Source organism: Crinia signifera, chromosome 4, assembly GCF_055691185.1.
Source record: "Crinia signifera chromosome 4, ASM5569118v1, whole genome shotgun sequence".
Lineage (NCBI taxonomy): Eukaryota > Metazoa > Chordata > Amphibia > Anura > Myobatrachidae > Crinia > Crinia signifera.
The window spans coordinates 185,980,811-185,996,236 of record NC_139220.1 but is presented as its reverse complement, the minus strand read 5'-3'; the positions used below and the strand labels follow the sequence as shown (position 1 = coordinate 185,996,236).

At 43.3% G+C, this 15,426-nt stretch overlaps 1 protein-coding gene across 6 annotated transcripts in view; it reads left to right on the top strand.

The window, feature by feature from the left end:
* SHANK3 (SH3 and multiple ankyrin repeat domains 3) overlaps positions 1-15,426 on the top strand; it is a 284,352-nt gene that overhangs the window by 266,737 nt on the left and 2,189 nt on the right. For 2 of the 6 annotated variants that reach the window (XM_083183199.1, XM_083183200.1), the window contains exon 23: positions 13,378-13,409. The exons of the other annotated variants lie outside the window; for them this stretch is intronic. In XM_083183199.1, the coding sequence (XP_083039325.1) occupies positions 13,378-13,409 (32 nt within the window). The remainder of the gene's footprint in view (positions 1-13,377; positions 13,410-15,426) is intronic. 6 annotated transcript variants of the gene reach the window in all.

Below are 15,426 nucleotides of genomic sequence, written 5' to 3'. Positions count from 1 at the left end.
TGATACGCATTACTAGTTTTTCTGCAATGCACTGCTCTCTCCCTACATATGAACACTGGTGCTCTGCTAACTTATTACGTCTGTCAGTAAGATGCTCACCTCACTCACTACTTTTACTATTTGCTTACCTCACTTATGAGGTAAGCTTATTCATTATCCTTTGATTTCTACAACAGTACATGAAAATTAAACATTATAAGGGCAATATAGGAGGTATCCTACATTTCTGTCCAATTATTTCCACACGTCCACTTACAGTGCAATATTTATGGGAACAATATTCACTAAGCTATGACAACAGGAGCGTAGACTGTGTTCAGATGGTCCTGGGCCAATAGAAAGGAGGAGGTTGCAAAAATGGATCTATTTGGAACCCTGCTTCTACTGTAGGTTGGGTTCCCTCCTTTGGCAATTGGGAGCTTTGTGTGCATTCGAGAACCACAGTTTACTCATGTGCACCAGTCAGATTCAGCAGTGTTACCCTTCACTGCTACAGAATAGCCATGATAGAGATTGCAAGGATAGCCACTCTCTGGATCAGACGTCTCCGCACCTGAGCAATGTTCAATTGTCCTGGTGTTTTAGCCTCCACGACTGCTACTTGCAGGGAGCTAGATACTCATCTGTTTTGATGGGGCCGAATTCGACCCTGTTTGTAAGGTTGGTGAACTGCGCATACCCACAGTCTTTTGTGCGCATGTGCAGGTCCCCTTTGCAATCAGCCTCAGTGACTTGCATAGTCGCCGAGCCATTCGCAGGGAACCGTTCACAGGGCGGGCGGTGGTGGGGTCTGATGTCGGCCATGGGAACGCCCTTCATTTCATGCATTTCATTTCAGCCCCCCACCCTGTATTCATCCTAGCGCACGCAAATATAAGTCGAGTGCATGAGAAATCGCCAACAATGAGATATTCGCCAGCCATCGAATGATTTCTCCTGCTGCGGGTACATCCGCGGGGATGTGTTTTCATAACTCTGGGACTTGGTAAAGTGAACCAGAATCAGGCCCAAAGTTAACACTGCTGAACTTCTAGAAAGGCCTCCTATTTTGTTGCAGAGTTGCACAGCTTGCCTGTTACTGTTTTTAGTTAGAGGCACAGCTTGTTCATGACTTTTTCCTTGCAATGCACAGCTTGCTCTACCCTTAATTCACTGGGATCCATATTTAACTCATTGCTTCCAGCACAAAGATATTCCTGTCCTTGAGATCCATCAATGTTCCATCACTGTATTGTAAAAATATTGAAATGCACAATGCAGACTGAGATCACTTGCTGCAGACTAGATTTTATTAAAAACTATGGATGATTTATTGTCTGCATACCACACACTTCTCCCCTGAGCTTGGCACACACCTGGACAATCTGCCGACCTATCTAATGATTGCTAAGTGCATACACACTTACCAATCCTCTGCCCTATGCATTGTATATAACTGATACTTAAGGGGAATTGTACAATACTAAGATGGGAGTTATATTTCAGATGGGTTGTTGCTATGCGCAACCAATCACATACTATCTATTATCTTCTAGAAGGTGCTAAATAAAAGTAGAATCTGATTGGTTGCCCATAGCAACATCCCATGTTAAATAGAAGTTCCGTCTTATTAAATGTCCCCCTTAATGTTACAGAGAGTTGAAATGTGTTTTGTGTAGATCAAGAAGCTGTGCCACACCCTGACCCATTCTGCACTCCCACATATTGGTGTATGCAGTGCAAGCACTGTTGTAGGTAGGGTAGGGGTCATTGAGTCGACCCACCAAGGTCGACATGCATTAGGTTAACCACAGGAGGACGACATGGCTTAGGTCGACACTTCAAAAAGGTCCACATGCTTATGGTCAACATGGATGGAAGATCTACACAATATTAGGTCGATAATCAAAAGGGTGAAGTGGGTTTTTCACTTTTTTTTGTCCCGAATGTCGGCATAGACAGCGTATTGGTGTACCGTGTCCCCTCGCATGGCTCGCTGCACTCACGATGCTTCTAACTCCATGCCCTATTAGGGCATGAAATACCGCCTGTCGGCACATGTTGGCTCAACAAAAAAGAGGTGAAAAACCCATGTCGACCTATTAACTGTCGACTTAGACAACGTCGACCTAATGATTGCGTTGACCTTCCATCCATGTAGACCTTAAGCAAGTCGGCCCATTTCAGATGTCGACCTAAGCTATATCGACCTCAAGTGGTCGACCCAATGCATGTCGACCTTTTTTGTGTCAACCCAACAACCGTATACCTGTCCTGTCCTGACTGTATTAGTCCTTTGTGTTTAGTTATTCTGGGGTGTTTAATCATTTTGGTGTCTTTAGGACCTGGAGTCGAGAAATTATGGAATGGATAAGTTGGTGCTTGTGTATTATCACGGAGCCCAATTTGACTACGTAAGCTGGCGTAGAGATCGCATTGCATCGCGTGCGATGCCGTGCAATGCGATTTAGCACCCCCCCCCACTATCCACGTCATTGCGAAGTGTTGGGAGAGCAGCGAGCCCGGTGAGGGGACACGGAATGCGTCCTTCCGACGCAGTTTATAGTAAAAACACAAAGGGCTCCCTTCTTGTAGCCCTACTGGCATTGGGAAGCGACAGAAACATACTTGTGTGCTACTATACATTGGAGACTAGCAGGCTTGTCAGACGGCAGCAAGCAGACACATTAGTAATTTCCCTTTGTGTGGGAGTTGGAAGACACTTCCGACACTGTTACAATGAGCAGTGTGCAGACAGGCTGCTGTATAGATTGCTAGCAGAGAGCAAAGTTTTCTGTTTATTTAAGGGAAATGATTATTTGCCTACCATATAATTCTATAATGCTGCAAATTTGGGGCCAGGAAACAGCAGTTTTTTAGAGATAATATATGATCACACAGCAGAACTGGGATTGAAAGCGGCTCCTTGTCATGCCATGTCATCCGCCACTATTGTTATTATTATTATTATCCTTTCTTTATATGATGCCACAAGGGATCCGCAATTACAGAGTACATAAATGAATAAGCAAAACAGTGACTTACAGTTGAATACAGTAGAGGACAAGTACAGGTACATAACCACAGCAGAGGACACTGGGATAAGTATCAGCATTGTAGAAAACCGTAGGATTTGGTGCCATCAAAGATAGTCAGGTGTGTAACAACATGCAGAAGGTTGGGGAACACTATCTCTTTAATATGTCCTGTACATTCCCTAGAATAGTGCTACCCCTCACCAGCCTTCCAGCCAGTGGCGTAACTATAGCACCGCAGCCCCCGCGGTCGCGGGGGGGCGCTGTGCATGTGGGGGCGCCGGGGGGCTGCGGTGCTATAGTAATGCCCCCGCCCCCCATCCCCCGCAGGCTTACCTGTCTGCGCATCCCGGCTCCCCTCCTGGCTTCAATCAATTCTATGGAGACGGACCACAATAAAATGGCCGCCCCATATTGTGATTCTGTGTGGAGACCTGGAAAATGTGCACCGTGGAGGTTACTTGAGATTGAACAGGACACCCACTACTCTACAAACATAACTGCAGGGCAGCAACTAGGGTGTCGCATGCCACAGGTGATGGCTGTGATACCCTTAGGTGCATATAAGGTGGGTGGGGGGTGACAGATGGAGCCAAATTACTGCCTTGCCCCAGGTGATCCAAATCATACTGTAGTTTCAACCCTGATAACTGCCCTAGTCACCTGCGGTGCGAAAACTGTTAACTATCCTTAATTCGAACTACATTCCATTCTCCATGCATGATTTCAGCCACATGGCATGGTGTGCCCATACATATGTTTAGGCAAAAACACATTTCTAAAAGGGTTTCCAATTAACTGCAAAGGGTGAGATGTGCTGTTGTCACAGTGTTTTAAAGCTGGCTACGGCACCCAATCTCACATCCTGTGTGGGCTGGTTTCACCCCAAATTAACACTAAATTGCACAATGCCCTATATGCAGGACCAGATTGAATTTAGTTCCCTATGCAATTCATGATCAGCAACTCACAACTACAGTATGTCCTAAAAGTAAAATATGCCCAGTTGCGTGCTTTTTTGCTTTACTTAAAAACCGGAATCAGGCCCCTACAATGGAATTTGGATGATACAGTATGTCATCAGTGTTTAGGGTAACAGTCATAGGCTGAATCTATATGATCAACATGCACAAAATTGACATAGACAAAATGTTGACACAAACAAAAGCAATGGTCGACATGAAAAGGTCAACATACGTTTTTCAGGATTTTTTTTTGTAATTTTTAACTTTTTAATACTTTTACCTTCCACACAGACTATGATTGGGAACTGTAAAATGTGCCAAGTGCAGCCACAGCAGAGCGAGGCATCAGTGCTGAAGCATGGCGAGCCATGCTGGGGTATGAGGTACATTCATTAGGAGTCCATGTGCTCAGGTGCTGAAATAACATTTTAAAACTCATGTCAACCTTTTCATGTGTAGACCTTTGCCTCATATACATTTTGCTTGTGTTTACTCTTCCAGTGTTGACCTTGTGCATGTTCACCTTTGGTGTCATCCTATTGACCTAGACATTGTTAAACCTATGGTCCACACCCCACACAATGGAGACCAAAAGGCTAATCTAACACATATGTAGATGGGTCATAGCTTTGACACACAAGCAGGATATACAAGTTGATTTAATATAGAGCATTACATTTTGGACAATTTGATGACATCGGTTTTTTTTAATATGTTAAATGTGCTTTATCAAAATTCCAGAAAGGAGCAGATCTCTATAGAGATGAAGTTATACCTAATTAAATTCATAATTACACATTCTCTTTATGGTTCAGCGAGGAGTACTGACATTTTTGCTTCAATGTATCACTCCTCCTTATCTCTCTCTCTCTTTGATATCTACCGATAGTGACCCTCAGGTTTTCTGCTGTGATCACTAATGCGGACATTTTAAAAGAAACATCTGTTTTATGATAATGATCAGTAAACCTGTGTAAGCTCTTCTGCTGGAGCAAGGCTTGGCCTTTCTCAGCCTGGACATTCATTTCTGCAGTTAGCGGGGTTATATACATAATTATGTATACCACGAGCAAATATTACATGGCCATGGGCTGCATTTTGTGCTACTGCTTAGCATCTGCTGTTGGGATCAGTGGTAGAAATGTATACAGGTTTTCCAATGATTGGTGTGAAATCTGACTCTCTCTCGTGGGACACAGTTGTTTAAGGTTGAACAATTGTCTGCATGATAACAGTAAGGGGTCAATTCAGACCCGTTTGTTCGGGTCTGAATTTGGCCCCTTCCCCGATGTTCGGGGTCTGCGCATGCACGAATATGCACTTGCGCAAACTCCGGGAGCTAGCGGCTTCAGCAAGTTTCCCACTCGCTGAGCCGTTCGCTCAAGGAGCGGAGGAAAGCGGGTGGGCAGGGGGCGGTAGCAGCTGAATGGCCAAAGTTTTATGAGCGTTCCCATAAAAATGCTGGGTGTTTCCCTGGGAATGCAGGTGCGTTGTTGCCTGCATTGGGCTGGCGGATGACATCACATGACGTCAGTGCCCGCCCCCAATTCGGTGGATAGCGGGCATAAATAAAAATTAATTCGATGGTCAGCGACCATCAAATGATTTCTCCTCCGTTCTGCCGCATGCGAGGGGGATGTGTTCTTGTACGCATCTCCTCGCATGCTAATGAGAGATTCAGGCAGAATATACTCGCAGCCTAGCGTCTGAATAGGCCCCAAAGTTCAGTGCATGGACAGGTTATCACACCCTCGTGTCTTATTCCCGCATAGAATGGGCCTCTGTCATATGTTCTGCTCAGACTTTTCCAGTGTGGGTTTTATGTGCACACAAGGGGATCCAAACCTTGGATCAACATGCATTAGGTCAACTGTCAATAGGTCAACTACTATTGGTGGACATGCATTGGGTAGACATGGATAATCGGTGAACACAAGCAAAAAATCAACGTTTTTAACCATTTTTTTTTCACACAATTGGGAACCATAAAGGGACCCACGTATGGCGAGTGAAGTGAGGGTAAGCGGTACTCTCATTTGGGATCCACATGCTGAAATGTACAAATTGAGAGATAAAAAAATGTAAACAACCTATGTCGACATTTTCTTGTGTCACCCATTTCCATGGTGACCTTTTCGCCATGTCTATCTTGTGTCGACTTTATGATTCATACCCCCCACAAGTAAAGACATAGGGCCAGATGCACTAAGCTTCAAAAGTGATAAAATGGAGATTGATCAATAACCAACCAATCAGCTCCTGCCTGACATCTTTCAAACACAGTCTGTGTCATGGCAGGAAGAACTGATTGGCTGGCTGTTTATCACTCTCCATTTTATCACTTTTGAAGATTAGTGCATGTGGACAATAATTTCTTATCATTTGAAGCAGATATGTTTGTGTATAATATGGCTTAACCATTTGAGTGCCAACATCTCTGTGAGAAATGTTCAAAATATCAGCTAAAAATGCCAGCGTCACTCACATTTGTTATATATATCCAAATAAATTAAAAAAAAAGATTATATTTCCTATATGAGGTAAACATTACAGGTCATTATGATGAATTTATATGTTTGCTTGGCAATTTTCACACCTATTGTGACAAATTCACTTGGCACTCAAAGGATTAAACATGCTTCAACCATTTCCATGTCAATCTTTTGCTTGTGTTGACCTTCTTACCATGTCGACCTTGTGTCACCTAGACACTGTCGACCTAATTACTGTCAGTCCTATGATCCACACCCCCTACAAGAAAGAACGTCATTTCTTATCATTTATAGCAGATATGTTTGTATAGCGCGGCTTTGGGGTATCCGATTAACTTAGATCCTTTATCGGCAGATTAAAAAGCACAATTTGTGACTGATGGTCATTTCAGTCTATCCCATTATAGGCTGCTTTTATTGGCTGATAGAGGACCTGCTACAGGTTGTGTATCCCTTATCCAAAATGCTTGGGACCAGAAGAATTTTGGATTAATGGATTATTCCATATTTTGGAATATTTTCATATTTGAATGCGGTATTGAGGAATCTTGCATTTATGTTGTATGAACACATCAAACACATGAAATACACACAAACATATTTTATTTGTGCATAAAACAAGGTATGCACCATAAAACACAGTTCCTGTACTATCTCAGGAACTCAACTTGAATGCCAAGCAATTATTTTCTTGCACATATTTAGTGCCAGTTACATATCATGTTACATATCATGTCCCCAGTAGTGCCAGTTACATATCATGTTACATATCATGTCCCCAGTAGTGCCAGTTACAGATGTACAATAGAATGGGAGGTATACTCGAGATTGGGAACTCAGAGTAGAAATAGGCGCCCTATGGGGTGTATCGCTAAGCTGCTCCTGCTTGAGGGGTGTGAAGCCCTCTAGTGGGTACAAAAGTGGGAAAAAAAGGGGTGGAGCGCTAAATGGATCAATTGGATATCACAATTTTATTATATATAAAATATTAAAAAACAACCAATTTATAATAAAACAATAACATTAATGTCAATGACAAAAAACATATAATAAAGAACAAGGAAGACAATACTTATGTCTCTGCGTAGCTGCCTCGGTATCCCTTGGAATAAGGGTGAGGGGTGTGGTTTTGTTGCTCTCCGGGTAGTGCACTACCGAATTAGTGGTTGGCAAGTTGCCGTCCTAGATGGTATTGGGGAGACGCTGGAGGATGATCTGTTTCCCAAAGTTGGGGTCCTCACTAAGTTGCGCTGATCCCAAGGATAATTGCTGTGGTGAATTTTTCTCGCTGGAGGAAGATCTTTAAACCTTCTTAAATGAAGGGTCCTCACGATGATGCGGTACTGGATATCCACAGAGTGCGGGTTGTAAACTCCCAGATGTAGTGGGGAATAAAAGTGGGGATCCGGAGGGTGGCAATGAAAGGGAGAGCTTCCAGGAGAGTACCAGTAGAAATTGGGGGGGGGGTTGAGGGAGGGCAGATGTACCCAGAAGTACATTTTGGAAACTATGATTTTTGGAATAATTTGGAAAAGGGATACTCAACCTGTATTGTACGTTAACACATGGGATCTGGATAAATTCCCAATCCCATGTGTTATCGCGGGTCCGAGGGCTGTTCGCGGATAATCCCTGATAAGTGTTGGTTATTTCTGCTAATAGGATACCCCCTTTAGTTGTAAATAGTGATTTGTTTTATGCATGTATGGTGTGGAATCTTATCTTTTTGGTCAATATTTTATAATTTATAGGGTGTGCGATGCCATTGCATTAGCTATACAATGATATGATTGTATGACATACAATGATGTTTTACGCACCCCCCCACTATCCACGCCACCCCGAAGCGTGGCGAGCGCGGCGGATAACTTTACATTTATTCCACGTCCCCTCGCGGGGCTTGCTGCGCTCGCCACGCTTCGGGCTTGGTGGCTCGCTGCGCTCGGCACACTATATATGATCAACTCCACGCCGGCGTGGATAGTGGGGGTATGAAAAAGTCGTAGGATGCGTTCCGCCGCCGCTCGCCACGCTTCAGGGTGGCGTGGATAGTGGGGGGGGGGGTGCGTTAAACTTCATTTTATGACATACAATCATATTGTATACCTAATATTACATGAAAAAATCGCATTGCACGGCACTAAAATGGCCCATGCGATGCGATTTCCCTACGCAGAATACCTCACTAAACAAATAGCTTAGTGGGCACCGTTCTAGGAAACAAGTACCTCATGCTCTTTATGAGGTTCCTTGCATTTGGAGCCTATAGGGAGGATTATTGGGAACCTCCCACTCAATAATGTCACAAGCATTTTTCAGCAGGAACTCCTGTGTTCCTGAACCTTTATTTAAGGTGGTTATTCTGGTTGATTTGCAAGGCTGCGAATTCCACCAAACCCCACCTTACCATTGATGGCTGGCAGCCCCATGCCCCTCTCCACCTCCCCGCCCACAAGTTTGCTTGCATTGCTCCCGGCAAACAATCTGCAACAAGTGCATGTCCCGTGCGGACGAGCCCCTGTGGGAACGGACCTGAATAGGAGCCTTAATATGACATCATCAGGAACTGATAGTGACAGCATGAGAAAGACCTCCTGACCATAAGCTGGGGAGGGTGAATGACCTATGCCCTGAGAATGCGCAAATGGGGTATACTTTGTGGTGCATCTTCAGGTGATGTGCGTGATACAGTACAAATCCTATGCCACTAGTGGAGATGCATACCTCCCAACATGACCCATTCCAGGAGGGACACAATGCTCTGTTTCTGGACTTCTCTCTTAAATAATGATTACCATCACCTGTTTAAAACAGGTTTGTTGATAAGAAAGGTGTTTTACCACAGGTGCTGGCAATCATACATTACCAGGGAAGTCCAGTAACAGAGCATTGTGTTCCTCCTGGAGAGGGTCATGTTGGGAGGTATAAGTTCACAGAGAGCATGTCGTTGTCATTGCAGACTGTACAGAGTTGTGCACACATGTAATTTAGCCCATTTTCAGGTATGTTGTTTGCTATTATATTCTTCCTCTGCCGAGATGGATGGTAAAGTACAACAAGCCAGTAAAAAAATAAATAAAAAAAATTGGAAAAACTCATGTCAACATTTGATGTTTCTACCTTTTTCATGTTGACTATTTGACTGACGACCTATAGCACATCTACTTTTTGGGATAGACCTATTGAGCGTCTGTCTAGACACTAGATTTATCAACCAGAACCATTTCATAGCAGTTGTCAGAAAGAGTGTGTCACTGTAATGTGACATCCTCTATTATTACACTTATATTGTGGTACCCTGCCAGTGTTTGACGCATGACAAGATTTAGCAATACTCCTTGTTACAAACATACCTTGTTGAAGTTGCAAGCTTTTAATAGTATTTAGATATCTTCAACAAGGAGCGTCACATATATGTAAACACAAGTATAATGCAGATGAAATACTTGTGCACACATGACAGTAACCTTCTCATTCATATATGACAGCTTTCCAACTTAAACAGATGATGTGTAACATCCCTGTAGTGACCTGGAAGAATGTGACACAACTCCCTGTCTGCAGTGTAAACCCTACTGTATGCACAAATCTATTCCATTATCCACTCATCCATCCTACATATACATTTACCTACAACAAGGCCAGCAACCTGGGCATCTTTGTTCCCTGTATTTCCTTAAACCACATAATGCACAGTGAAGATTGATGCCAGTTCCTGCAGATAACTTTGGCAGATCATCAGCCTGGACATCCATAATACTAATCCTTTTTTTTTGGCTTAGAAAAAGAGCAAGTCCATGACTGCAACCATCCATTAGACACTGGGGCAGAAAATAACGCTTTTGAAATGGGATATGGTCACTAGGTCTACAACAACTAGGTCGACACCACTAGGTCGACGTGCATGAAGGTCGACATGGGGTTAGGTGGACAGGGTCATTAGGTCGACATGGGGAAGGTGAACAGTCAAAAGGTTTTTCACTTTTTTTTTGGAGCCGACGTGTCAACAGACGGTATTTCATGCCCTACCATACACCAGGGCATGGTGGGAGAATAAAAAAAGTGTGCGAGGGAAGCGAGGCACTGTGCCCAAAGCATGGCGTGTGCAGCGCACCTTTTTCGCATCCATGTCGACTGTGTTGACATTCAGAGCAAAAAAACTGGAAAAACCCATGTCGACATTTTGACTGTCGACCTTCCCCATGTTGACATATTGACCCTGACGACCTTCAGTCATGTTGATCTAGTGGTGTCGACCTAGTTGCTATCTATCCAATGATCCATACCCTCTGAAATGTCACTAATTTGTATATACATTTATTCATTTGTTGTAGTATTTGACTGCTTGCGGTTGTTTTTGAGTTTGTAGGAAATTGATGGATCTCAGGCAAAAATATGAATGCCCTGGATGCTAAAGGTCCATACACACTGGGCCCAGTGTGTATGGACAGCAATGACCGCTGTCATCGCTGGGGGGGGGAAGCAGCTCAGTGCATACACACTGAGCCACTTTCCCCCTGCCCGGTGCTGTCAGCAGGGGGCGGACAGTTTAGCATAGTGCACGATAACGATATCGGTAACAATATTTTCATGTATATCGGCTACTGTTTGCACAGTATATCTTTATCGATCTGCACTCCTGTGGGGCGTTAAAGACCCCCTCTGTCGTCTGTACATGCAGTCAAATCCTGACTATAAAGTCAACAGATGATCGATATCGTTAATTATGTTGTGTAACGTGTATGCTCTATATAATTTGCTATGGGAGTTCCAGCCAGTTCAAGGGAAATCATTAACGATATTGTTCATGGACAATATTGGCTAAAGCTTTAGATATAACTTTGCGGAGTCAGTAATTATAGCGCAGAAAGCAATCCCGCTTTCACAGAGTACTTTTTAAAACTGGGTTGTGACCATGAAACTAGGTACAGTGGTGTACTTATAATTGGTGCAGCATGTGCTGTGCACACGGGCCCCTTGGTCCAGGGGACCTCATAAAACCGCACACACTACACCCATTTCTTTAATGCTGACCTCTAGTTTGACGGCGGCAACGGTAGTGCTCCAATATCACTGGATAAATGTCCGCTTTACCATTTTCCTGGAGAATCACACATGGGCAGTAGACTGGCACAAGTAGGAACTATTGCATATAATCAATTGCTGAACAGTTGGAGAGGGAACTGAGTGGTGGAGGGGTAGAGTAGAAGGGGTAAATTTAGTAAGATGGGAGTTCTACTGAAGATGGGATGTTGCCTAAATCAACCAATCAGTTTCAACTTATTTATTTAGCACCTTCTAGAAGATAATAGATACAATCGTATTGGCTGCTTTGGGCAACGTCCCATCTTTAATAGTACTCCCATCTTAGTAAATTATGAGTATGGATGGCAAACTTAAATTAAAAAAAAAGTGTGTTATAGGAATAGTAACACTGGCAGAGAGTCTTGGAGGCAAACATGAGAAGGAATAATTAGTGTGCAGCTGAGGAGGTGGGTGGTGAAGGAGCAAAGAGAGGGTGAGGGAATAGATGGTGATAGAGATGTAGGGGGTTGGGCTTTCTATGTATGGGTTAGGAGTTTGGGCCGAAATGTTTTTACAGACACAAACTTACAGGAGGCAATTCAGTTATCCTGGATGCGCTATAATTGTTGCTGACCACAAGGTGCTGGGGTTCTGACCATTTTCCTGGTAGTCCCATGCCTGCATCATATGTCTGAAGAAATCACTGGAATGGTGTTGGCAGTTGTACCTATACTCAGCGGCGTATGTGTATCAAACACCCTACACCATTTATACATACAGTATGGCACTGGGCTCAATACATCTAATGATCTTTAGATTGTAGATATCCCTACACTTAGCTCTTTATAGCAACATGATTCTGTCCAGTCAGATGATTCAGTGAGGCTGATAGAACACAGGCTATTTCCCAGATTTGCTATGCATTTAGGGGTCTATTTACTTAGCCTTGAATGGAGATAAGGTGTCCGGAAATAAAGAACCAGCCAGTAAGCTACAGTTGGGAGCTGATATATAATCTCCATCCACTTTATCTCCATCCAAGGCTTATTAAATGGACCCTGTAGTGCATGGAGAGTTAGTGCATATGATGAGGAAATCTACACTGCCCCTCACTGGGATATGAGTAAGTATAGTATAGACTAGTGGTTCCCAAACTTTTTTGAATCACGGCACCCCAGAGTATCAGAATTATTTTCATGGCACCACTAGGGCAAACGTTTCTCATTGATAAATCAGAAGAAAGATCCTTAGGGTCAGTTATGTGGTAATGGGCAGAATTCACTTCTGTATGTCCACATTTTGCCTGTTGCATTGGTCATAAATAATTTCAATTGGCCATGCACCACCAATCCAGGGCACCCCTGCAAGTCCCCCAGGGTGCCGCGGCACACAGTTTGGGAACCACTGGTATTGACTAAAGCATAATGTGTATTTACTTAAAGAAAATAAAGTTTAAGAAATGCAGATATTGTATTCATTATACTGTATGTACTTAGTTATTATTACTTGTTTGTCAGTCTCGTCTACAAGGTAAAAACAAAAGAAGTTATCTGTATGATTGTTTTGTCATGTGTGGCTGACTGATCATAACCATCTTGCCTGAGTGTAGTTTGGTTAATACCTCCTCTGACCAGTGTGGGAGGAGGAGACTGTCATTATGTATCTGTTCTAGGTGCTGCAATGTTAACATCTCTCTCTCCCATCCCATCTCTCACTCCATCTCTTTCCTATCTTCCCTTTCTCTGTTTTTTATATTTTTTTCACTCTTCTACCTTTGACCCTGATTTGCCACCTATATCTCACCTCCCTCCTCCCTCTATACTTTCTTTCTTATTTCTCTCTTGCTCTGTTCTGCTCATACTGCATGTTGATTCGTCTCAGACACTCAGATGTTCGGAGTATTGGCACATTGTGTAAGTCTTTGCATGCAGTCACCCATCAGCGGCAGGCTATGTCTGTGTGTCTGTCTTCCTCCTTGACCTGTCTTGTGATCTCCAACACGAGGGGGGGCAATTTTCCTTCTCGGAGGTCAGTGGAGTAATATCTGGGAGTCAGTTTTACTGTGTCTTTAAAGTTATCCTCAAAGGCAAGATATTCAGATATTTGCCATATTTCCAATTATGTACTAGACTAGAGGATACTTTGTTTATTCTTTTAAATATGGACCCAGCTATATCTGCGGCCATCTGCTTTCACCCTTTCCTTTCTCTTTTCCTTACAGTTACTAAACGGTGGTGAGTGTAAATCTCAACAGTGTGCACTTCCATTTAAACAGTACAAATATAAATATTTAGGAAGATACAGTATCATAGTATTTCCATTAATTTATCTCAATCCAGATCTGAGAATTACATGCACACAAGTACACCAGGTGATGCAATTTGGATTATTATAAAGAACAAGAGATTACTGTGTACAGTGGATGTGGCCTCTGTTTTACATCCTTTTTATGTACATTACACTTATTTTTTGTACACAGGATCTAGTAACATTGTCAGTGGAGTGTTTAAGAGCAAATATGGCTCTGTTGTGTTGGAGAATGTAGGACATTTGTAGGACCCTTTAGGTTGACACACCTGTGAAAATAACATACCTAATGTGGCCCTGTTGAATTTTCTATGAATAAGACTGTTGTGGAAGAAAACTTTGGAATTCATTTTATTTTTGTTTCTGTCAGTTGACTAAGACCAGTTGTGGTTATTGACATGTGAAGTCTTAGAGGACATGTGAAGTCTTAGAGGAATTCAGTTAGCCCTAATCATTTGCTGTGTGTGAAAAAAGGGCAGTAGCTTTGGGCTTTAATGCTCAGGGCTAGTCAATTAGAGACTCTTTTTCTTAATAAGCATTAAATGTTACTGAGTGTTAACCCATAGAATCTGATGGCAACCGAAAACAGATTATTTGACAGGAATTTCTTTTCAAGCCTAATCAGGTTCAAAGAATAAAAACCCTGTTAACTACAGCCTCTAGAAGGCCTTTGGAGCTAATTGAATAGCAGTAAATGAACATGTCTAATTGAATTCTCACCTTCGATTTATGTTGCCATATTCGGTACTTGTTTCCTAGAACGGCCACACCGATGTTGATCGGGTCGGTCGCATCGATCGCATCGCATGCGACCAAATCGCATGCGATGCGACCGACGCGATGGTCCCGATTTTTACATTGATTGAAATGTGAATAGAGTCCCTGGGACCCTATTTTACATTGGATTCAATGTAAAATTCTCCCTAGACCCCAATTTTAACCCCCTCAACGGCACCCCACGATTGACGCTAACCCGAAGCGTGGCGAGCGGCGGCGGTACGCGTCCTCCGACCTTTTCATACCCCTACTATCCATGTCGGCGTGGAGTTCAGAATATAAAGTGTGGCGAGCGCAGCGAGCCACCGAGCCCGAAGCATGGCGAGCGCAGCGTGCCCCGCGAGGGGACGCGTATAACTTCACAGGTATACGCGTCCCCTCGCGGGGCTCGCTGCGCTCGCCACGCTTCGGGCTCGGTGGCTCATTTCCCATTTTTTTCCCGATTACAATGTTAAAAATATTTTAACATTGAACCCTATGGCAAAATCGGGTGCATCGCGTCGGTCGGGTTGCGTGCCATGTTAATGCACCCGACCGACGCGATGGACCCGATTTTTCCTTTGCCGGCAAAATGAACCTGATTTCAAAGGAAATCGGGTCCATCGGGGGTAATCGTGTACCTTAAGTTAAGGTACACGATTACCCCCGATTGTGGCCGTTCTAGGAAACAAGTACCCCATATTCATTTACAACAGCTGTACAATTGAGGGTTTGCATTTTTATATTTACAGGGCATATGAAAATGTACAATTGAATCTTTTGTTTAATTACTTTTTGTGTATGTTGTGTGCATATTGGTGTTCCTATGTTGTATGCTCTGTAACCTCCATGACAATGACATGACCC